Source organism: Phragmites australis, chromosome 10, assembly GCF_958298935.1.
Source record: "Phragmites australis chromosome 10, lpPhrAust1.1, whole genome shotgun sequence".
Taxonomy (NCBI): Eukaryota; Viridiplantae; Streptophyta; class Magnoliopsida; order Poales; family Poaceae; genus Phragmites; species Phragmites australis.
Window position 1 is genome coordinate 30,082,238 of NC_084930.1, and position 23,436 is coordinate 30,105,673.

A 23,436-nucleotide genomic window follows, 5' to 3' on the forward strand; every position below is an offset into this window, starting at 1 on the left:
TAACAACAGCCAGTGGTTTGCCATTTACACCGGCACGAAGCAGACTCGTTGAAATCGTAATACCCAACTCATTAACCTTGTATTTACGGAGAACATGTATATATTGACGCGCATATTCTTATGTTATGTCTAGGCCGGTCCCACTACCTGTCGTGGAAACATGAATCGTAAATTTCTAAGAAGCACTCCTGGAACTGAAATGTCTACATCGTCCCACCTGTCAATGGCACACATAAATAAGAATAACTTTGTGTGACCATGCACGGATTATTTGTCTCCAATATGGCTATATGCACGTGAAAAAAAGTCTAGTCTGAATATCTTCGTTTTGCTATCCTCCGATCATTTGTGCCCATATATGCATTGTGTTTTGCAGAGACGCCTAGCCATAACACGAGGAGATGATGATGGTCCAGGAGCACAAGAAGCACGAAAAAAAATAATCTATGTAGCGGTGTTGGAGACATCTCATCCTATAGCACCGTCCGAATAATTTTTACCTATCCTCAATGTAGATCTTAAAACGGTGGATCTCATTCAAATAGATTATATTGTCATGCGGATAGTTACAAACAAAGCTACATGGTTGCCGAACATATCGGCGAGTCTGTTCCACTAATTTATGAGCTATCCTGTTATACCATACTTCGTATGAGATAACAATATAACATATACGAGCACAAACTCAGAATTTGCAACCAAAGAGGAAACAGAATACGAATGGATCAATTAACCCAAATTTCATACAATTCAAACAACTATGATGCATACGATCGTCTGAGGGAAAAGGCCAAGAACATGTCCCCACCACAAGGGCACACTCCTCGTCAGTGCTCTCTTTAGGCAAAGCGATGAACACCTGGTGCGCAGTACCGGCAACCAGCCGGCACACATAAAAGCCAGAGACACCGGCTAACGAGACGAGAGAGCAAACAAGCAGAGATGATTGCGCTCATACTAGAGATTTGAATATGGATGAGTACCTGGATGAGGAAATGTGGAATGCGCGGCAGGGACTTGCGAGGGGACGACGAGCAAGCCGACCGCGCAGTCGCGCACGCGCAGCCAGCGCGGGGAGGAACCGTAAAGCCGTACATGGCGTCTTGATCCATGAGCGTTTCCTCGCCGTTTGCCGATCTGTAGCCTGTAGGGTGGCCAGTATGGTCTCCCTCTGAGCACCGCGCGCTCTCGACGGGCCGCCGTTTGAGCATCTCCGGAGGAGCTGGGTCAGCGAGCACAGCGCGCGGGGCCGACGCCAGTGTATAGTCGCGTTAACATAACAGAGGTGGAGCGCGGGATGCATGGCGGCGGGGCTAGCGGAGTTCGCCGGCGGCAGCGCAACCTCGTCGCCTGCAATGTCGCCGGCTCGTTTTTTTTCTTCAAAAATCTCCCTGGTTTGGATTAATCGCGATCCGAATATTTTCAAAAATCCTCCTGATTTGGATAATCACGATCTGAATATTTGCATAAAACCCCTATTTTGAATCACAGTTATTAATCATAATCAGAATATTAACAGAGATGTGCCATTTGGATGTAGGTTGAAATGGTAAGGTATATGATCATGTGGAGGTATTTAACTATTTGTCAAATTTATGAGGTAAGTGGTAACAATTGAGTTTGAGAAATAAAAATCTTTTTCCATTTTTATGTTTGGCTACACTAGATTGAGTTTGAAAAAATGAACATAAAAACGATCCCCTCCACTCCCCTGCTCCCTCGCAGCGACGCGCTTGAGCTCGCGGCGTGGCCGGGCACGGCGGCTCGGGCCGTAGCGAGCGCGCCTGCCTTCGTCTCCTCCCGGACCGCGGTTGGTCGGACCGTCGGAAGCCTATGCCTGCCACAGCCGCGGCTGCTTGCTCCGCCACGAGAGACGAGACCGAGAGCTCCAACCGCGCCTCCGTGAAGACGCACAGACGCATGTGTGTCTTCTCTCTCTCTGCTCTCGTCTCTTCGTGCTCCTCGCCCGCGCCTCCGTGCCCGTGCGTCTTCTCTCTCTGCTCTCGTCTCTTCGTGCTCCTCGCGTATGGTACGAGACATACGCTGGCAGCTTAACCAAAAGAGTACCGTTCACCCTAAAAAAAAGAGTACCGTTCACACGTTACTTTGGTCAGCCATGACCATGCCAGTCTCACCCCGAGCGAGAGCAGAGCAAACAGCTCCAATCGAAACCGGTCAGTCACGCAGGTCATTTTTAACAGAAATTTTAAAAATTTATCATTTATAATACTATTACAGTATCCCTTAACACTATTATAACATCCTTTATTTTTTTATCTCCAACATACGCTCTATTTTTTGTCTTTCATTATTCTCATCTCTCATCGGATCCACACTCATACTCTAGAAACAGGAATACGATTCCCGTATCCGATCGGCAAATTTGCCGCAAGAAGCCGACTCCCTTTTCCCTGTAGCGAGCGGCAAATAGGATTTGCCGTTTCTGTTGGAGCGGCTGACGGGCGTATGGAGCGGCAAAAATCACTGCTACAGGTTTTATGGGAAGTATGCGGCTTTTGTTGGAGAAAGCCTCTGCACATCCCAACTCGATTCTGAGAGCTTCATCTGGAACCACGGGAGCACAACCAAGCATAGCCAGAATGCAGAGCGTAACATAAGGAGTATGGGAAGTATGCGGCTTTTGTTGGAGAAAGCCTCTGCACATCCCAACTCGATTCTGAGAGTTTCATCTGGAACCACGGGAGCACAACCAAGCATAGTCAGAATGCAGAGCGTAACATAAGGAGCACGGCCAAGCGGTTGAACGAAGTGGCCAGTTGGTGGTGACCATAGCATGGTACTAATGTATACTCTATTCGTTTAAAAATAATAGATATTTTTTTAAAAAAAATCAAAATTTATATATTTTGAATAACATTTAATTAAATTATAAAAATATCTAGTGTATAAAAATTACACAACTAGATTTATGATTTAAAATGATTTCCTACTTATATAGGTTTATAGCTATTATATTTTATGAAAAATCTTAATCAAAATTCAATTTCGAATATCTAATCCAAATAAAATACGCCTGCTATGTCTACTATTTTTGAACGGAGGAAATACATGTCGGCTAGCATGTAGCCAAAAAATAAGTTGGCTCTTGCATGTTTATGATTATATACCGGAAATCGCCTCCAACGAAGACAGTGGAAATTTACCTCACCGTTAAAAAAAATTATGTACCGGAAATAATGGAGTTTTGTGGACGAATTTTGATGCTAGTCTATTGTAATTACGCTGCCTTTGTGATGGTGCAAGTGTTCGTGCCACTACATCTAAAGAGAAAGTGTTAATGCTACAGTGAAGGAAAAATTGTTCGGCTGGTCATATCGGCCCAGTCGCTGTAGAAAAAAATTGGCCGGCCCATATCACTTCGGTTTCCTGTTGATCGGATTGTTCCTGACCGTTCAATATGTATCCAACGGCCGGATCATACCCGAACTGGTAAAGCCATGCCTCCCAAGTCACCGCCCTCAGGCGATCACTAGGATAAGGTACGATAGATATGGATACTGCTCACTCGTAATTATATCTGTTAATTTTTATTTGTTTGTGAGTATATTTATAAGTGTTTATAGACGAAGAGCGGCTCTCAAACCTACTCACATGGATACTTATCACCCGTAGATATATCTATTTATCCGTTTGCTACAACAAATATACTAAACACCATCACTAAGTTACCTGTATCATTTGTTCATTCTATATAAGAATATTGTAATGTTTATAACTAGACATATAAATAATTTTAGCAAGATACATAAATAAATAATTTTAGTATAATTTAGTTTAAATAATCTCAGCAAGACGTATATTAAACTTCAATATGATTATCTATTCTCAAGCACAGCATAATTTCCACTCAAATAAATATTTGAATTGATGGGTACTTCAAAAATTCAAATAAACATGTGAACATTGAATGAGGACATCATCATAAAACTATATAGGTATATAGGTTTTGCGGATATAAATATATCTTACTCATATCTATACTCAGTCTATCTGTTGGATAGTATTTTCTATCTATAAATATACAATAGTACTACTTATATTTTATTCTATTTAAATATTTACCTACAGGTAGAGAGTTAATCGGGATAAATTGCCGTACTAGTCGCTGACTCACACGCCATAACCAAACCAAATAGTACTTTCCCACGGGCCGGGCCCGTCCAACCTACCAAAAGCGCCGCCACCGCGCCTTCCCGGCGCGAACGTGGCATGCGCCGCCGCCCCGGAGAGCGCGCTCAGATATCTCATATAGTATTTCTCCTCCGGGGACCTATGGCGGCCCGGCAACCGTGGTGGGCGGCGCTCCTCCTCTCCCTCCTCGTCGTGGCCACGGTTGTCGGGCCGGCCGACCGCCACGGAGGTCTTCCTAGGATCCCTCAGTACGTGCTCGCCGCGTCGCCACCTCGGCGGCCGGCTCGGCATTATCGAGGTGAGCCTCGGGGAGTTGGTGGAAAACTCTGTTTGCTTGCTCGTCTATGTTTCAGTTTATTCTATTCGTCGTAGGCTCATGCTTTGATACTGTTTCGTTGCAAGATTAGCTTGGTGCTGTGAAGTATCTAGGTTTTAGCGTAATTCTAGTGCGCTTCACGTGCGTTCAATTGAGATTTCGTTTTAGCTTGTAGCGATTCTCTCGTGTACAAATAGTTGTGCATTGGCTTCAAATCTTCCACTCTACTACGGCTCATGTCCATTCCTCTTGTTCCAGTTGAGCACTAGTGATCCTGTTTTACTCGATTAGTTTCTCAAACTACATCTATTCGTCTCCAGCATTCTGTGCCCTCATGGTTTTGTTGTTGCAGGGAGACGAGGCTACATTGGCGTGGGCAATCGATTTCCTTCACAGGAACAAGCAGGATTATGTTGCTGTGCTTTTTTTATGCTTCATGGTGTCCATTCTCGCGAGAGTGCCGACCGCGTTTTGAGACATTGGATTACTTGATTCAGACTATTCCTCATTTTGCATTTGAAGAATCTGCAATCAGGCGAAGGTGCGTCTGTCTTGAAATGCTTGCAAAGTAGTGCTGTGTGATGCCGTAGACTTTTGGTGTAAACATTAAATGAGACCTTTGAAACTGCAGAACAAGATCGAGGAATGGGATTCATGGGTACCCTACACTGTTCCTCCTAAATTCAGCAATGCGAGTGCAGTACCATGGACCTCGAACTGTTAAATCTCTAGCTGCTTTCTACAATGATGTTTCAGGTGTGTTGTTTTTTATTCTGTACTTGTTAAAGTTTGTCTTTAAGTCAGTAGTTGGATTTTTATGCGGGCATCTCTTTGGTTGCTAATTGTGATTATTACTTCTTATATGTGATTGAAGGTATCGATGCTTCAATGGATTTACAATTGGATATGTGTTACCATCTTTGGGTTTTACTGGTTAGAATTATTGGAGCCGGCCATGTAATATTTTTTAATAAATTTTGAAGATCTATATTGTGAAGAAGTGGCCTATTTGAGATCTATTTTCTATTAGTATCATATTATTAATAGAGGTAGATGTGAAGGTTTTTCTTTTTATATATATATATATATGTAAGGATTCACACATCATTAGATACACGTACAATATATACTGCTAATTAAGAGTAGCCTTAAAATTAAAAACGCTCTCATTACGTGAGTCTATATAAGAGTTAGTGTTTTACCTCTTTTTCTCTTGGTTGTGCTGCCGTTGTAGTCTATTTCATCTCGGCGTCGGCGTGCACCGGCGAACGGGAGAGCAGGTCTTTGAAACCCTCGCTCTTGAGATCTTCCATTAGGAGAGGACGAATAAGGTTTTTAGGAAGCGCTCCGTGCGACTGCTCAAGTTCTTCACCACACCTCGTCTTCCTACTCGTTTGGGCATTGCCCGTTGTCATCGTAAACAAACTCGGTACGTTATCGGTATGATCGATCGTGCCGTCAATATAGTGCAACCAGAATCTTCAGTAACCTTCACAATGCAAGACCAGTACGTAAAAATCATATTACTCGTACTTTATTTCCTACGATTTCTAACTTTGAGTATAGTAGATCTAGTAATATGTTATGCTTTCGTACACATATCTAGATTATACTCTAATGATATGATCATATCAGTTTATCAGTTTCTACTCATGAATTATTTATGGACTAAATTAAACCTAAATGTGCCTTATTTTTAACAATTTGAAAACCATGTTGTAGGCACTTAGGTTTATCAATGGCTGGTTTTATCGGTGCAATGAGGCCAGATAAATTTTCTTATGTGCACTTTAAGAGATGGCAAGTCAAGATCACTCTGTGGCTGACGGCTATGAATTTCTACTGGGTGGCTAATGGCAAGCCGGAAGGAATACTTACTGCTGAGCAGGAAAAGGCATTCATGGATACCAATTCACTCTTTGTAGCATGCATTCTTAGTGTTCTTGGTGACTGTCTTTGTGATGTGTACATGCACATACAAAGCGTGAAAGAGTTGTGGGATACATTGAATGACAAATTTGGTGCATCAGATACAAGAAGTGAACTGTATATCATAGAGTAGTATCATGACTATAAGATGGTTGAAAATCGCTCTGTAGTCGGGCAGGATAATAAGGTTCAGTGCATCGTGAAGGAACTCGAACTCCTCAAGATCAATGCACCCGACAAGTTTGTGGCTGGAGACATTGTTGCCAAGACACCTCCTTCGTGGAGAAACTTGCCACTATTTTAAAGTACAAGAGATAAGAGATTACTGTTGAGAGTTTGATCATGTATCTTGATGTTGAGGAGAAAGCTCGAGCTAAGGATGTGAGTATAAAAGGAGGCGAGGGACAGACTAGCGGTAATATGGTGCAAAAGCCATTCCGCAATAAGAACAAAGGGAAAAATAATAAGCCAAACAAAACTACCACATTCAAGAAGAAGAAGATGAATATAGCAAAACTGCCTTGCTTTGTGTGCGGTGAGATTGGACATTTCACCATGGATTGTCTAGATCGCAAGGGAAGAAAGACTCCACAAAAACAGAACTTAAAGACTACTAATGTGGTGACCATTGGTGAAGCTAGAAATAAAGTTGTAGGGTATAAAAATTTACCTTCAGTATTTTTAGTATTGCAGCCTACTAATTGGTGGATTGATATAGGAGCCAATGTTCATGTGTGTGCTGATATCTCAATCTTTCTTCTTATCAGGTCGTCTATGATTCTTTCGTCATAATGGAGAATGGGTCATATACTTTTATTCGTGGTGTTGACATAATAGGTCTGAAGTTTACTTCGAAAAAGATCGTGTAGCTGAGGAACGTGCAATATGTCCCTATAATAAACAAGAATCTAGTTAGCGGCTCCCTTCTTTATAGAGATGGGTTTAAGGTGGTGTTAGAGTCCAATAAAGTAGTAGTGTCAAAGCACGGATAATTTATTGGTAAAGGCTATGAGTACGGAGGCCTGTTCCTTTTTCCTTTCTGATTTCAGCAATAAGTCTGTGAACCATATTTGTAGCAATGTTAATGATAATGCTAGTGTTTGGCATTTGCGGTTATGTCATTTAAATTTTAGTTCTACGACTTGACTTTCCAGCATTAGTTTAATTCTAATTTTTTTCATGGTCAAAAGTTCTAAGTGTCATAGTTGTGTGCAATTAAAACAACCTTAACCAAGGAGAGAAATTTGGCATCTCTAGAACATTCATTCAGATATGCGTGAAATGAATTATGTGTTGATGAAGGGTGAAAAAAGATATTTATGACTTTGATTGATGATGCGACTAGATATTGCTATGTTTATTTGCTGAATACGAAAGATGAGGCTATAGATCACTTTAAAATCTATAAGACAACAGTTGAGAATCAACTAGAGAGAAAGATCAAAAGAATTCAATCAGATCATGGTGGAGAGTATTTTCTAGTGATTTTGATTTATTCTGTGAGAAATATGGGATTATTCATGATAGAATACCTCTCTATTCACCCCAATCAAACGGGACTGCCGAAAAGAATAACCACATATTGACTGACTTGGTTAATGACATGTTAGACACTGTGGGTTTATCTAAGGTATGGTGTGGAAGGTCCTGTTGACTTCATGTCATGTCCTGAATAGAGTCCCTTCAAGGATAAGGAGAAAACCCAATTTGAAGAATGGGAAGAAAAAAAGGCAGCATTTTCTTATTTGCGCACTTGAGAATGCTTGGCGAAAGTCAATATACCAATAACTAAAAAGCGCAAGCTCAGAACAAAAACAGTGGATTATATCTTTCTAGGATATGCTCATCAGAGCATTGCTTATAGGTTTCTAGTGGTTAAATCTGAGGTACCTGCATGTTGATACAATGATGGAGTCTCAAGATGCAATATTTTTTTAGTACATATTTCCTATTAAAGATTTACATATCATGTCTAGACTATCTTTTGAGATAATCTATGAACCTACTCCACCTCTTGAGTTTATTGAACAAACACATAAGTAAGATCTTGAGAAGGATGACAGTGATGCTCCTAGGAGGAGTAAGAGGCAAAGGACTACAAAGTCTTTTGGTGATGATTTCAATATGTACCTGGTGGATGGCACTCCCAAATCTATTTCAGAAGCGTTTGCATCTCTAGATACAAACTACTGGAAGGAGGCTGTTCGGAGCGAAATGGATTCCATCCTCGCAAATGGGACTTAGGAGGTCACAAAACGACCATATGGTTGTAAACCTGTGGGTTGCAAGTGGGTGTTTAAGAAAAAGCTTAGGCCTGACGGTACTATTAAAAAGTATAAGTTTTGGCTTGTGGCCAAGGGTTATACCTAAAAGGAAGGTGAATGCTTCTTTGACGCTTATTTACTTGTTGCGAGATTGACTACTATCCAAGTGCTACTTTTCTTGGCTGCCTCATATGGTCTCATCGTTCATCAGATAGACGTTAAGATATTTTTCCTTAATGGAGAGTTGGACGAGGAATTTATATGGAACGGTCTGATGGGTTTCTAGTAAAAGGTTAAGAAGATATGGTGTGTAAATTGTTGAAGTACTTATATGGCCTTAAATAAGCTCCTAAACAATGGCATGAGAAGTTCGGCAGAAGTTTAACATCTACAGGCTTCTCGGTAAATGAGAGAGATAAATGTGTGTATTATCGCCATGGTGAGGGTGAGGGAGTTATTTTGTACTTGTATGTTGATGACATACTGATATTTTGGACAAACCTTGACGTGGTTAATGAGGTCAAATCTTTCTTATCTCAAAGCTTTGATATGAAAGATCTGAGTGAGACTGATGTAATATTAAACATCAAGTTAATCGAAGGAGAGAGTGTGATTAATTTTACACAATTTCATTATATTGAGAAGGTCATGAGCCGCTTTGGCTACCAGGACAGCAAGCCTTCTTCAACACCTTATGATCCTAGTGTGATACTTCGAAAGAATAAGAAAAGTGGCAGGAACTAACTGAGATACTCTCAGATTATTAAATCAGTCATGTACCTAGCTGGTGCTACATGGCCTGACATCTTATTTGCTGTGAGTAAATTGAATCACTTTACTTCTAACCCGAGTGATGAATATTGGCATGCGCTTGAGTGAATCATGCACTATTTGCTTGGTACTATGAGTTACGGTCTTCACTATTTTGGGTACCCATTGGTACTAGAGGGTTATAGTGATTCAAACTGGATATCTGATGCTGATGAGATTTACGTCACAGGTAGATATGTATTTACTCTAGAAGCAGATCATCTTAACGAGATCAACTATAGAAGCAGAGCTCACTGCATTAGACACATCCACTATTGAGATAGAATGATTGCGCGAGTTGTTGATAAACTTACCTGTGGTTGAGAAACCGGTACGGCTATCCTTATGAATTGTGATAATCAGACCGTTATTATCAAAGTAAACAGTTCTAAGGATAATGACAAGTCCTCAAGGCACGTAAAGAGACGATTGAAGTCTGCCAGGAAATTAAAAAACTCTGGAGTGTGTCGGTGAATCAGGAACCGGGGGTCCCCGAATCCCGAGGCCAGGCCAGCAATCCGCCACATGGCGCCATCCCGCGGAGTCTCCTCCGCGAGGTAAAAAAGATTAAGTCCCGGGAGAGGGCGCTCGGGGCCACAGTCAGTGGTCCCCGAGTACCCGAGTTCCCCGATGATCTACGAAAGCTAAGTACCGAGAGAAATGTGCCCGGGGCCGCGAGCGGTGGCCCCCTGGGCGCCCAAGTATCCCGAGGACCCACAGAAGGAAGCTCCGGGAGAGAGTGCTCGGGGTTGCGTGCAGCGGCCCCCGAGCGCTCGGTCCCCCGAGGATCCGTACAAGCGTGCCCGGGAGAGAGTGGTCGGGGAGGTGAACAGTACCCCCGAGCACTCGGTTCCCCGAGAATCAAGAAAGGGCATTCTCGGGAGAGAGTGCTCGGGGAGATGAGCAGAGACCCCCGAGCACTCGGTTCCCCAACGACTCAGAGAGCCCCCCGACAGTGGCCCCAGAGGGGCCCACTGATGAGGTGTCGGCCGGTCAAAGGCCCAAGGCCGCATTTATAGAGCGCGCGTGGCCTGTCATCCCCAACTGCTCCCGCCACGCTCGGTGTCAGTTCCTGCCACATTCTGGCAGAAGGGCGTGGGGTCATTGAATGCACGGGTCCCATCCCATGCCATCTGACCCGTCTCGAGATAACGTCGTAAGGACCGAGGCGTTCCGTCTGCTGCGCCGCTGTGGCAAGAGAACAAGACAGGGCGGCACGCTGGGCCGCTCCGCGGCTGCCCGGTGGGCTCTCTCCACGGCGCCCGTTGCCAGTGCATTTATGGTGACGGATGACCGGGCGTGGGACGCATTTTCCACCCCCGGTCACTTCGCACAGAGGCTATGATGACGCCCTTTCCATTTATAGTGTCTCGGAACTCGTGCCCCCCCCCTCCCGTTCGGGGCACGCTACTGTCGGTGGGTATTTAAAGCCGCCGGCAGCACAGACAAAAGAAGAAGTTTTTGGCTGAAGAAGTCTTTTTCGAAGTTACTCTTTGCGAAGCATTGAAACCTCTGAGCAAGCTCGACAAGTTAGACGATCCCTGAGAAGTTTTGGAGGTAGCGAAGAGAAGCGCAGACCGAAGAACAAGGAGCCCCAAGCTCTAAGATAGATAGACATTTTTGTAACCAACAATATCCTTGAGGGACATTCTCAAGGCATTTATAGTATCCATACAGTAGTAGGGTGTTACGCCTCCGTGCGACCCGAACCTGTCTAAACACCAGCGCATTTACTCCTTTTCGCATTAGATCATTCCACCCCACCGGCCATCGCGTTCATACCCATTTATTTCTCCGGCGAACATATTCAGGATCATCCCCCGGCCGAATCTCTAAAAAGGGGTCCCTCAGGATCCCTACGACAGAAGTTAACCCTCTTACAGCTGGCGCGCCAGGTAGGGGGGAAGCATTCCTGAATTTGTTTGTTTGTTTCCTTCTACAGAAAAAATGGCCGGTGGTCATCGCCTCCAGCGTTCCGGCTCCAGCTCCAGCGGGGAAATGGAGCCCCTCGCACAGGAGGCCCCAGTCGCTGCTGCGTCCCAGCAGCAGCCGCGATCTGCACGCGCGGCGTTCCCCTCTCAAGGGGACCAGGGCGCTGAGCCCAGCAGGGCCGCTGCCACCATCGCCGGTGCACCACCGAACCCCCAGCAGGCGGCTAAAACTCCTGCCGCCAGGTCCGCGTCTGGACAGCGTCGGGCGCCTCTCTGGCGTAGACTCGCCTTCGGCGAGGCCAGTCCCGGGAGCGCGCTGCTTGCGGCGCACGCTCTCCTCAGGCATCCGCCAATCCAGGCGGCGGGGGAAACCCCGGAGGGCCGCTGGCTCCAGGAAGTCGTCACCCTAGTCGGCACGGCCCGCCGCCAGGTGCTGGCCAAGAGTTCCCGCGCCACCACCTAGCGTAGCCCCGCTAGGACCGGTCCATCGTCGGGTGGCGTTCGCGCTGGCCGGGGGGCCTCCAGGCGGAGCGCCGCCCCCTGGCCACTTCCGGAACCCGGGACCTCCGCTTACACCTCAACGAGCGGAGGGGCATCGAAGACGCGCGCGTCACTCTCGAGCGCCAGCGGGAGACTCGGAAGGAGGCTGAAGCTGAGGACCAGGCCTCCTCTTTGCCGGCCCATGATCACCGGGGCTCCCTGGCTCGCCGGCGTTCACCGCCCAAGGGCACTGCCCGCGCCGCAGGGTACGGCATCGGGTGCCGTGCCTTCACCAGTGAGCTCCGCGGGGTCAAATGGTCCACCAAGTTCCGCCCCGAGCTGCCAGAGAAGTACGACGGGTTCATCGACCCTGTCAAGTTTCTCCAGATATACACCACTGCTATCCAGGTAGATGGTGGCAGCGAGAAGGTGATGGCTAACTACTTTCATGTTGCCTTGAGGGGCTCTGCCCGCTCTTGGCTTGTGAACTTACCCCTAGGATCTATCTGCTCCTGGGATGATCTTTGCCACCAGTTCGTGGCTAATTTTCAGGGCACATTCACGCGCCCCGGCCTGGAGTGCGACCTCCATGCCGTCAAGCAGCAGGAGGGGGAGACGCTGCGGCGTTTTATTCAGCGTTTCAGCCAGGTCCACAACACCATCCCGCGGATAACCCCCCACGCTGTCATTGTCGCATTCCGGTGAATGAGAGCAGATCTCCGAAAACATCGCTCTTGAGATCTTGCACTGGGAGAAGACGAATAAGGTTTTTGGAAAGTGCTCCCCGCAACTGCTCATGTTCTTCACCACAGGTTGTCTTCCTAGTCGCTTGTACGCTGATCGCTGTCATCGTCAACAAACTCGGCGTGTCATCTGCAGGATCGATCATGCTATCAACACAGTGCAACCAGCATCTTCAGCAACCTCCACAACGCAGGACTAGTACGTAAAACCATATTACTCGTACTTTCTTTCCTGCGATTTGTAATTTTAAGTATAGTAGATCTAGTCTTATGTTGTGTTTTCATATACATATCTAGATTATACTATGATGATATGATCATATCAGTTTATCAGTTTCTGCTTAAAAATTATTTATGGACTAAATTAAACCTAAATGTGCCTTATTTTCTAACATTAATGAGCTTAAAAAGGATGATGAGCAGGAAAACTCTCCATTCTGGTGGGCAGTTCACAAGAGAAAATGCTTCAGCAAGATACATATTTAGCTCTAGCAGCCTGTTTTTTTTTTTACAGTGCAATCCTATCTATATGATTTTTATTGGAGGTCATAAGGCGAAACCTCACTAGAGCTCAACTCTACAGTGGAGTCAAGCCCACCACGCTCCGTGCATGCCCGTGAGGAAGCCAGGACAATCTCGAGTTGGCGCATACCTGTGCGAGCACTTGTGCTCGCACACGGACTGACTCAGGAGCGACGCTCCGTCCTTGCTAACGGAGCTGGCGCTGGGATGCAGCAGCCTGTTTTTTTGGATCCTGAGGTTGCTCTATCTTCTGTCTCGGAAGATTACTTCTTTGCCAGATGGTCACGGGGGAGCCATACTCCATTTGCGAACTTGATGAACGTTCATGCATTTTTCTTCTCCTACCTTGAGCGAAGAAGACAGAAATTTAACAGGGTATACCCATCTAAGCAAGTGCATGAGGATGCAAGAAATGCTACTGCTTGGGCTTTGACATCGTTAGCATCTGTTTCAATCGGAGACCAAGTAGACAAATGAGCTAGTATGAAGAACATCATTTGTTGACTAGGACGATGTATATAGTAGGGTTATCAGGAAATGAAAATCGGGCGTTTGCTGTAGTTGACTTTGCTGCTTATTGTAACAACTTAATTTCTCCCAGAAAGCTGTATACTGTTAGGCATACTTCAATAGATTGGCAAATCGAAACTAACCTTTTGCAACCTAGTAGCATATTTTTACAATTGTATGATTGGTCGATTTTCATACTTCCATGGCTTGCGGCAAAATGTGGATACTGCTACAAACAACAATCAGTCTGATAGTTGAAAGTTTGATTCTTTATCTTCAACCTTGTCCATCAAAGCAAAATGTTGATGTGCATGCTAGCCACAAACACATCCGTATCTCTATTCACATGCCTTTTGTCGCTCGATGTCACATGCAAATCGCTCCAGCAGCAGTTGTATCAAGCGGCATAGCGATACAGGAAGGAGATCGACATCCGTAAATCTGCGACCAGAGAGAGGAGGCTGTATTACTGTGCGGCGAAGTGACTGTAGATGACTATAGGTCCGAAAAAAAGATAGAAAGTAATAAAAGTAGAAAATAAGGTAGCTGTTAGATATAAAGAAAATAGAAAGTACTTTAATAGTATTATGCTGTTATAATAATGTTATAGATGATGAATTTTTAAAATATTTACTAAAGATAGTTTTACGATAGTAAGTTAACATATTTTAAGTTTTGAGTGATACACATATTACAGTTCTGATATCATGTATGTTCAAAGGCTGATGCTGCGGATCTTTTATTGCACCAACCCTTGACATGTTCTTGGTCATGAATTGAAGAGGGTGATTGCAACAGTTCATGTCGAGTCATGCTCTCATGGATTTCCCTTTGTTGTCATTTTGCAACTTTTTTTTAAAAAAAAACTCTGATTTGCACAATAAACTCTTAACAAGTGATGATATCATAATAGTTACTACGTACCCACTACATCAAAGGTGGCTACATCAAGCAAGAACGAAAAAAGAAACACGATAACCGCATAAATTTTTGAGGGAAATCTTTTCAATTTTTTTTTAGGGAAAGCATGCCACTCCGTAACAGCCTCCACCAGCACCTGATCCGCGTCGATCAAGATCTCCCCAGCCGCTGTCTCAGAATCAACGGCGTGAATGCGTTGAAACAGTCACCATTACCCGCCCAATTCGCTCGCCATCGAGTGATCACGGCCGCAACACGAACACCCTTCTCCCTAATCTGCGCTGCAACACAGATTCCTCTACCTACACCATAATTTGATCGACGTCACTGTGCCGTCACGAAGCAAGTTGCAACGCCGGCGGCTGAAATTTCAGCTGATCGACGCCGTTGTAATCTGCCGGTCTTTTGCCATTCTTGCGCATTGACGTCGTTGTAATTTACCGGTTGCGACGTGAGGAAGGCGAGCGCAAGCTCGAACGCGACGGAGATATTTGCTCATACTAAATACAGAGTAGGTGTGCTAATCTGGTATACTAATAGTTTGTTATAGACGTCACATCAGTCGAGTCGGGTTCATCGAATATACGGATCTGGTATTTAGATTAGATCATGCTAACCTGTGACGATACTCCAAGTGAGATCATTGTTGAGGATAAGGACTAAGGAGAGGTCGGGCCCCGAGATTTATTGAGCCGTAAAGCAGCGTACGGTGAGCAAAAGAGGTGATAAACAAATTGATATCTTGCACATCAGGGTGTATCTGGTGTAGGTAACTGTTACGGATCGATCAACTGTACATAACCGCTGACGGCGGTTGTATGTTCGTGTCCACTGGGGAAAGGATGTGTCCCCAACAACACATATTCACCATGTATATATGATTTGTTTGATTGAGCATCTTCTGAATCGAATTGTTTAGGGAGTGATTTTTTAGGAAATTAATTTTATGGTTGAAATCAATTCTCTACTAATTTTCTAAGGTAAAATCTATAGCCGAAGTGATTCTGTAGGGAAAATAAATTAGGAAAAACTGATTTTTTTTTTCAACTTCTACCATCTATTTTATTTCAGAAAATCAATCACAAAAATTACTTCAAAAATTAAAAACTGCAAACTACCGTTTGACATAACTTCCTCTGATTCCACTCTGATACCTGGTTGTGGGCTTTACCAAATAAATCTATAATCATCCATCAATCAATGGAATAAACACACTAATTTTCTATTCTATTCTCGAATTCTACCGTCTCAATAACTATCGACTTCAAGAAAAACGATGCTCATGACAGGAAGGGACATGCATCAAAAGAGGGCTTTTCCAATGGTTAAGTGAAAACCATATATCCTCACATAGAATTAATTCAGATGAATCGAAATTACATCCGTAAGGTAAAACAACAACCACACCTGCTTAAGCTCAAAAAGCAACATCTTGAGCTGCATAAACTCTAACAAAACTAAGAATCTATATTACAATTTACATGTTCTGCAAAAACATATAAACAAAAAGAGCAAGACCACATTGCACCAAACTAATTACATTCTCAGGTTTCTAAGCGGCATTGTCGTGTGACCCTAGCTATCAGTAGTAGGTTACAGAGTCCCAACAAGTCTTTCCACCTAAGGCTATCTAAAAAGCTGAGGCTTGCGAGAGCCAAACAAAAAGAGCAAGTTCACATTACACCAAACTAATAATAATCTCAGAGTTTCGAAGTGACACTTGTGACCCTAACTATTAATAGTAGTTTATAGAGTTCCAACAAGCCTTTCTTCCACCTAAGGTTATAAAAAAACTCAAGGCTTACGAGTTACTCATGGCTCGAAGCAAGCAAGCCTATTATTCTGTCTAATAATTTGATAATTAATATATTTGTTTAGAAATAAAAAAGAAAATTAGTGAATTTTAGCAGTTAACGTGTCTACTCGTGGGTATGAGTCGAGCTTTAATCAAACCGAACTCAAGCTTATCTTAGATTGGATCAGCATGCCAAGCTAGACAAACGAGCTCAAGCTCGGCTAGCTACTTCCACTTTCATCGATCACTCTCGCAAGACAGCTAGCAACAGCCGAGAGTGAAAACCCGTGCAAACCCCACACTCCATGCACATGTGGACCTCCTCGACCTGCCGGTTGGTCAGAACACACCCGCCGCGCTCATGTGGCCCTGCGGTTTCGTGGAGCTGACTTCTGTTCCGTTCCGCTACTCCTCGAGGATAAGCAAGCATGCCGTGCACGCACTAGGCGTCAACGTGCACGCCCGTACCAAAGGATATCACGTTTCACGCATCTTGGCGCCATGATCAAGTCCGCCAAGCTACAACGTATCGTGCCATCGAGTCATTTGTCTTGGACGTAGATAGACCGGCCAATACTGGTATGCCGGCACGTTCGCTAGCTTTTGCACCTCGGCAGCAACCGCCGACCGAGAATCACACCCTGCCTGTACCAAGCAGGCTAGCAGCTAGCGCGCTGTTTGAACGGAAGAGGCCATGCCCGTCCCATTCCGCAGGAGGCCGGACCGCGACGCCCCACCTAACTCCAAGCGCCCCGGCAGACGCGGCGCGCTCCGCGTCACACGCCCTCGGGCGCAAGGAATCAATGTGCGCCAGATATTGCGCGCACGAGCCCCGCGCCCCACCCGTATATATAAAAACGACGCGACGACGCAGCGAGTTCCTCGTGCAGAATTATATATCCTATCCTCACACTACATTCAGCCTAGCTTGGCCTCTTGCGTATATACGACGATTGTTGTGTCGCTGCGCCTGCGCCTGCGTGCTTAGCCGGGGCAAGGACGCAAGGTACGGTGATCGGAAGCGACGAGAGGCGGATCGCGCGGATTGATGGCTCTGGGAGCGGAGACCCTGCGGCGGCCGTTCCCGGCCGGTGGCAGCGACGGGGAGGTCTCGGGTACGGGGGCGCTGGTGTTCCTCGCCACGGACGGGGACCGGCCGGTCGACCCGGCGATCTGGGGCGACGAGAAGCGGATGAAGCGGGAGATCGTCGCGTGGGCCAAGGCCGTGGCGTCCATGGCGGCCAACAAGAACAGCTCCTCGTCGCCGTCGCCGTCGCCGTCCATGAGACGCAGAGGATAGCTAGTGCGCAGTTCCTTGATGGATGGGTTTGTAGTAGTTGAGCTTGTAGATAGATCGATCGCTGAGCCTTTAGTTTGATGGATGGTGACTGCCGGAGTCTGATTGTCATGATGGCATGCGCCATCTTTGTTTGGCTGCTTAGATGCGCGAAGCAGGTGAATCGAAGCTTGCTTGCTTTAGGCAAGGCTGATCTATTATTCTTTGTTATATTTTTGCTAGGGGGGCTTAAGTATATAGGTGCTCCCCCGTCTATAGTGTTCTTGTAATTTTCGATTTTTCTCTGTAAATATATATGATCAAGATTTATAAGCTTGTAGATATGAGCAGCCTATGGTTTTGATTGACCTACAGGAGTACTGTTTTGACGCAAATGCTTCAGTGCTCTGCGAGGCGAAGCACAAGTTTCCCTCAAAGTCGTCGTGTTCACTGTCGTTCACTTATTTGTATGCTTCACCACAATGTTGGCAAATCGGTACATGCGTACTATCTGGAATGTTGTCCTGCTGATACTACTTCTTCCACTAAAATATAGTGATCTTTCAAAAACTTTCGGCCAAAATATTTAAAATTTTTATATGGTATCAGGTTGCTTAGATCGGTCCTGCGGAAAATAGCGCGTGATCTGGAACAATACTTTCGCAATACCACAGAAATCGGTGATTTTTCCCACAAAAAACGAAAGAAAGAAATCAGTGGTAAGACATGTGTTCTAGCAACTGTAACCATATGCGAAACATTGCCTTTTTTGTATCTTGGGGAGTGTTTTTCAATATATGCTCCGTATATGCGTCCATTTGTCTTAGGAATAGAAGTAGTAGTACTCAGAGTTAAGGTCGCCTCTATTTCTTTTTGAAACCAAAGTTCACCTCTTTTTCAGCCTTCAAACTTCACGGAACTAACTCAATAACCTCAAAACAGGAGAAGTGCTTGTATGCTTTTCGAAAATAGAGAGGCACGAATCACAAAACACTTAAATTACTTCCGTCTAATTATACAGTTAAGGGTCGTCACTTGAGGATTCGAGCCATCAGAGCCTGTATCAGAAGCCCATCTGGGCTGAACCGTCCACGCAGTCGCCACCTCCCCACGATCCCCTTCACTCGGTCTTTCGCCTCCCTCCCCGTCCGAAACTCCCCGCCCTCTGCGACTCGCCTGCCGCAATCCAAGTCCGGCAGCCGCCGCAGTCCCATTGACAGCAAGCTCTCATTCCGGCAGCCGTGGCACGTCCGCACCATCGTGATCCCCGGGACACCGGTGTTCGCTTTTACCTCACCCGCATCTCTTCCAGCCACCGCCCGCCGCCGCCGGCATCCATCCGAGCAGCCCTGCCTTACTCTCTCGTTGCTGGCGTCATCCATCCGAGCAGCCCTGCTTTAATCTCTCGTTGACGACACCTCCATTCGCCTCCCCGCACCTCGTCTTCCGGACGCCACCATCGCGGACAGCTGCGCCCGCGTCGCCTCCTCCCGCACTCCCGCACCCAGCCAGACGCTTCCCGGGGCCCATCGCTCCACGCGTGCATCCCGCCTTGTCGCGGCAATCCCCCACGCGACGCCACGGCTGCCTGTTGTCTCTCGCAGGCCGACCCTCACAGTCACGCTCGCCTCGCACCCGCGGCTCCGACCGGCGATCCCAAGGCGTGGTCAACTGAGTCGGACCTGTCCCTGACGCCGTCGTCCGAGCGGAATATGATGGCCTGTGACCTGGCCAGCCTCTGAGTCGGGCTCGTTGTCGGCATGACGTCCTGCTACCTCGCAGGCAGCATCGTCGACCTCGGCATGTCCGTGCTGCAGGGCATCGCCACGTTCGCCTTCGCCAACCTCATCGTCCTCGTCACCCTCGTCATCACGGCAGCGCTGGCGGTCGCGCACGGCCTGCCATTCCCTCTGCTCGCGCGCACCGCCTTCGAAGTGCGCGGCACCCACGTCCCGGCCGTCATCCGCGCTTGACGGCTACGAACCGGCAACGCCCTCGCGGTGCTTGATGATATGCTACGCCGCGGGTGCATCCCCGACGTCGTCACTTACACCATCCTGCTCGAGGCCACCTGCAAGAGGAGGGGGTACAAGCAGGCCTTGAAGCTCCTCGATGTGCCACAGCTCATCGCCATGGATGGGATCTTTGCCGCTGCGGCCGAGGGATGGATGCGCATCCGCCTCAAGTACCTTGCGCCGCCACCGCAGTTCTTCTCCGTGGTGCTCGTGCAGATTCTCATGTACAGCGAGAGGGAGGTGAGCTCGAAGCAGCAACTTTCAAGTTGCGATTTATGCGTTGGGTGTTTGTGATCTTGCATATTAAGCAATTAGTCTTATCAAGAATCACTCGAATTCGTGATTGAGTAGAGGTACAGCTCATGCAATCACTAAAATTGCAGGCTCGAATTCGGGAAGGAGCAGAAAAGATTGCAGGGAGCACCATGCTTGAGGAGGCAGTCCATGTTTGATGTAACAGTTTATACGGGTCAGCACCATGCTCATGGTTATCTGGAATATGCCGTAGAGCTTGCTACTGCAAGAGCAACTGCTGCTACAAGAACTATGTTATACGATGGTTTGGTAGATCACAGCAGCTTGAGATGCATCTGCTATTTCCAATTATAAGTCCAATGTGCTGATGTATACCTATATAGCTGGATGTGCATGCAATTGAAACTTTTGATAATGTAGGATCAAGAGTGGCGATAAGAAGGGATAAATAGGTACCTCTGCAAATTTATTATGAAATCGGTAATCTTCTTCTATTTTGATCACCTAACGCGCTGTAAAACTCAAACGAAAGTAAAAATCGAGAGAAGTTTTAATAAGAGAAAATTGAGACAACAAGATCTATAGATGGCGTATGAACCATATGTTTTATTTAAGATTAATCAATATGTCTTAGCACTTGAAAGATCACAAGCAAAGAAACAAGAAAAGATAAATACTGAGCAACGAAACTCTCCAAGTTGATTATCTAGAGGCAAAGAAATTCAAGACCCCATCACATAAGCATGTGTATACGAATTTTATGCCTCTAGCAAAAAAAATGATCTCATAACGTGCTGAAATTTCAGCCCAAAAACCAAAACAAAAACCAAAACCGGAAAGGAAAAACTTGCATACAAGTCGAGGGAACCAAAATAGAGAAACTAGAAGGAGGGGAATTCAAACATATGAAACAAAATAAACTTTATTACTCAAAGATATCAGCCCTATTTTAAACGGATTACAAAGATTTTTCTCTCAAAATTCTCACCTATTACATAGGCTAAGCAATCATCCTCCTCTCCACTAAAACCCTAGCACAAATGACACAAGGGGCTTAAATGGTCGGTTCTCCCTCTTCCATAGCCATATCTCTTGATTTATAGGCCTAGAAAATTTGACCCCTTAGTTTCCTAGCATTTTCCCAAAATACCCCTCTCTAGTAGTATATTTTTACCTACCACTGAGGGTATTTTAGTCCATTTTTTTTTCCATTCATCGAATAATTGTGACACCTTTATGACTTAGCTTCACCTCGACGCAAGATTCATGATGGAGCCACATCCTCCTCCAGTCATCCCACGGTTTTGAGGTCAAACCGCGAAACCCTAGCACGCTTCTCAAAGCGTGACTAGCTGCCGCTTACTTCCACCTGAAGTAAGCTCTTCGAAGATCACGCGTGTCCTCTATACTGTGATCTTGACCGTCGGCAAGTATCTCCTGCTCTCGATCCCTCGGGCCACCTTATCATTTGCACCGGTATTCCCTTCGCTTAACTTTGTCAACATGGCATCTTCATTCTCCGTTTCATACTTTGTTTGACCTTCATGTGTATAGCTAGGATCACTCTTGACTCCTCCTAGCCCTTTTTGATCGTCTGTCGATCGCCAAGTTGCATCCATCACCTGCATACCTTGAAACAAGCAAACATATTTCTCTACACTCTAAAACATCTCCAGTTTAGCACAAAATCAAAAACTTCAACTCAAAGCACATCTTGCAGAAAACGTGAACATCGTATGTTCCGGTGTGTTATGCTCCTGAACACCGAACCATCCGGTGAGTGTAACACTATCTGTTCCAGGAAAACTTTGCTCTCTGCAAGAAAAGGTCCAGTGAAAGCTTCTGGTGATCTCATGTCTATCACCGGATAATCCAGTGTGTGTCAATCCACCGAACCACCCTTCTGTATCCTCTCTACAGCAAAGGTATAGTGTATTCTCTGGTGTTCACAATCTCAGCACCAGACTATCTGGTGTACATAATCAAACTTGGCGCTAAAATCTCCTCTCTGCAAAAAATAGTTCGGTGCTCTTAAAGTCTATCACCGGACCATTCGGTGTTTGTTTTCATTTATGCTTCTGTACTAAAATTGCTCCAGTGATACCATCCAGTGTAGTCACCACACTCACCAGGGAGGTGCTCGGTAAATTTTAAACCGAATTACCCAGAACCTTTGGGTGGTACCCAGAAACTTTGGGTTCCGGAGTGTCCGGGTGAACCTCCAGACAAGGCTCTCGATTATTTTTGGTTAGGAGCACCCAGACCCTCTGGGTTGTGACCCGGAACCTCCAGGTAAGATCAGAAACACTGATTTTTACCGGGGATCTCTCCGGAGACAATTCTGGCAACTTTTGGGGGTGGGGATTTTGGACCTAGAGCATCATCTTGACTTCCTCTATCATGTAGGACAATATGCATAAGCCGAAAATGATCGGAACTCGGCTATTGCCTCCAATGGTGGCACTGGCCATTTTTGAGCTCTTTTGAGCTCAGTGCCAGTAGATCCGACCATGGAACTTAAATGGGAGGGGGTTGAGGTGCTCACCACATTCTAGCAAACACGTGGCTCAGTCTTTGGGGTTGGGGAAGGGCCAGAGCTCAGAAAGAAGTCAGGGAGGTGTTGGTCGGCTTGAGGAAGAAGAAGATGTGGCCAGGGGGCTCAAGCTCGACGGGGAAAGCAACCTCTAGTAGGCTGTGTGGGGGAGCACGCCAAGGACCTCCTCCTTGGCTTCCCTTTACTCCTCCTTCTCTCCTCCTTCTTCTCCTTCTCCTTCCTCTCTTGGTTCGGTTAGGGAAAAAGGGAGTAGCAGCCCTTGTGCTACTCGGTTGGAGAGAGGGTAGGTGAGTGAGAGTGAGAGATAGAGGGGGATGGGGGTGCTGCTGTGGGAGTGGGAGAGAGTGAGGGTGGTGGGGCTGGCCAGCTCAAGTGGGCCCCATATGCTAGAGAAGCAAGCCCGTCTCAGCTACAATTCTACTCCCTCTCTTTCATTTTCTTCCTCTCTTTTATTTACGCAAAAGAGATGACCTGGAGCTCTAAAAATTCTATGGATTTTTGTGTCACAAAAATACAAAACGAGATGAACCCAATTTTAAATTGGATTCACTCAAAAACTTAGGCGAGACTTAAATAAACAAAAATTGTAACGTTGGTTAATTTCAAAATATATAGCAAATAAACCATCGTTTGAATTTAACAAGCAAATCCAAAATTCTTAAGAATTAAACATGATGATTATGATGCTAAATTATTCTTAAGGACATGATTAGAAATTGGGATGTGACAAACGTCCCCCCTTAAAGGAATCTCGTCTCAACATTCGGGTGAGTAAAGGGGATAGTATGGCGAAACTAGGAGCTTCATGACTTACGCGACAACCACGCTGTGGGAATTAAAAACTAAAGCAACACTCACATATTGGACAAAAACTCAAGATAATCAACACGAAGTTGATCTTCTCATTCCCATGTCGCTTCATCTTCGGAGTGATTACTCCATTGCACCTGTAGAAATTTGAAT

The 23,436-nt window shown here is 45.7% G+C and overlaps 2 protein-coding genes and 1 pseudogene across 2 annotated transcripts; all 3 read left to right on the forward strand.

The window, feature by feature from the left end:
• Positions 1-1,833: 1,833 nt before the first annotated feature.
• Positions 1,834-5,471, forward strand: LOC133930225 (5'-adenylylsulfate reductase-like 3; annotated as a pseudogene).
• An 11,780-nt stretch (positions 5,472-17,251) lies between these two features.
• On the forward strand, positions 17,252-17,989 carry LOC133930652 (uncharacterized). Its single transcript, XM_062377345.1, has one exon. The coding sequence runs from the start codon at positions 17,422-17,424 to the stop codon at positions 17,671-17,673; it is 252 nt and encodes an 83-aa protein (XP_062233329.1). The 5' UTR covers positions 17,252-17,421; the 3' UTR covers positions 17,674-17,989.
• Positions 17,990-18,627: 638 nt separating this feature from the next.
• On the forward strand, positions 18,628-20,355 carry LOC133931432 (probable xyloglucan glycosyltransferase 7). Its single transcript, XM_062378308.1, has 2 exons — positions 18,628-19,904; positions 20,048-20,355. The coding sequence occupies exons 1-2, from the start codon at positions 19,662-19,664 to the stop codon at positions 20,114-20,116; spliced, it is 312 nt and encodes a 103-aa protein (XP_062234292.1). The 5' UTR covers positions 18,628-19,661; the 3' UTR covers positions 20,117-20,355.
• The last annotated feature ends 3,081 nt before the right edge of the window (positions 20,356-23,436 follow it).

Excerpts from the sequence above, each read along its gene's own strand:
- LOC133931432 (XM_062378308.1), top strand. The coding sequence starts at position 19,662 with ATGCTACGCCGCGGGTGCATCCCCGACGTCGTCACTTACACCATCCTG. Across the intron at positions 19,905-20,047 it reads TCATGTACAGCGAGAGGGAG|GCTCGAATTCGGGAAGGAGC; the intron begins GTGAGCTCGAAG and ends CTAAAATTGCAG.
- LOC133930652 (XM_062377345.1), top strand. The coding sequence starts at position 17,422 with ATGGCTCTGGGAGCGGAGACCCTGCGGCGGCCGTTCCCGGCCGGTGGC.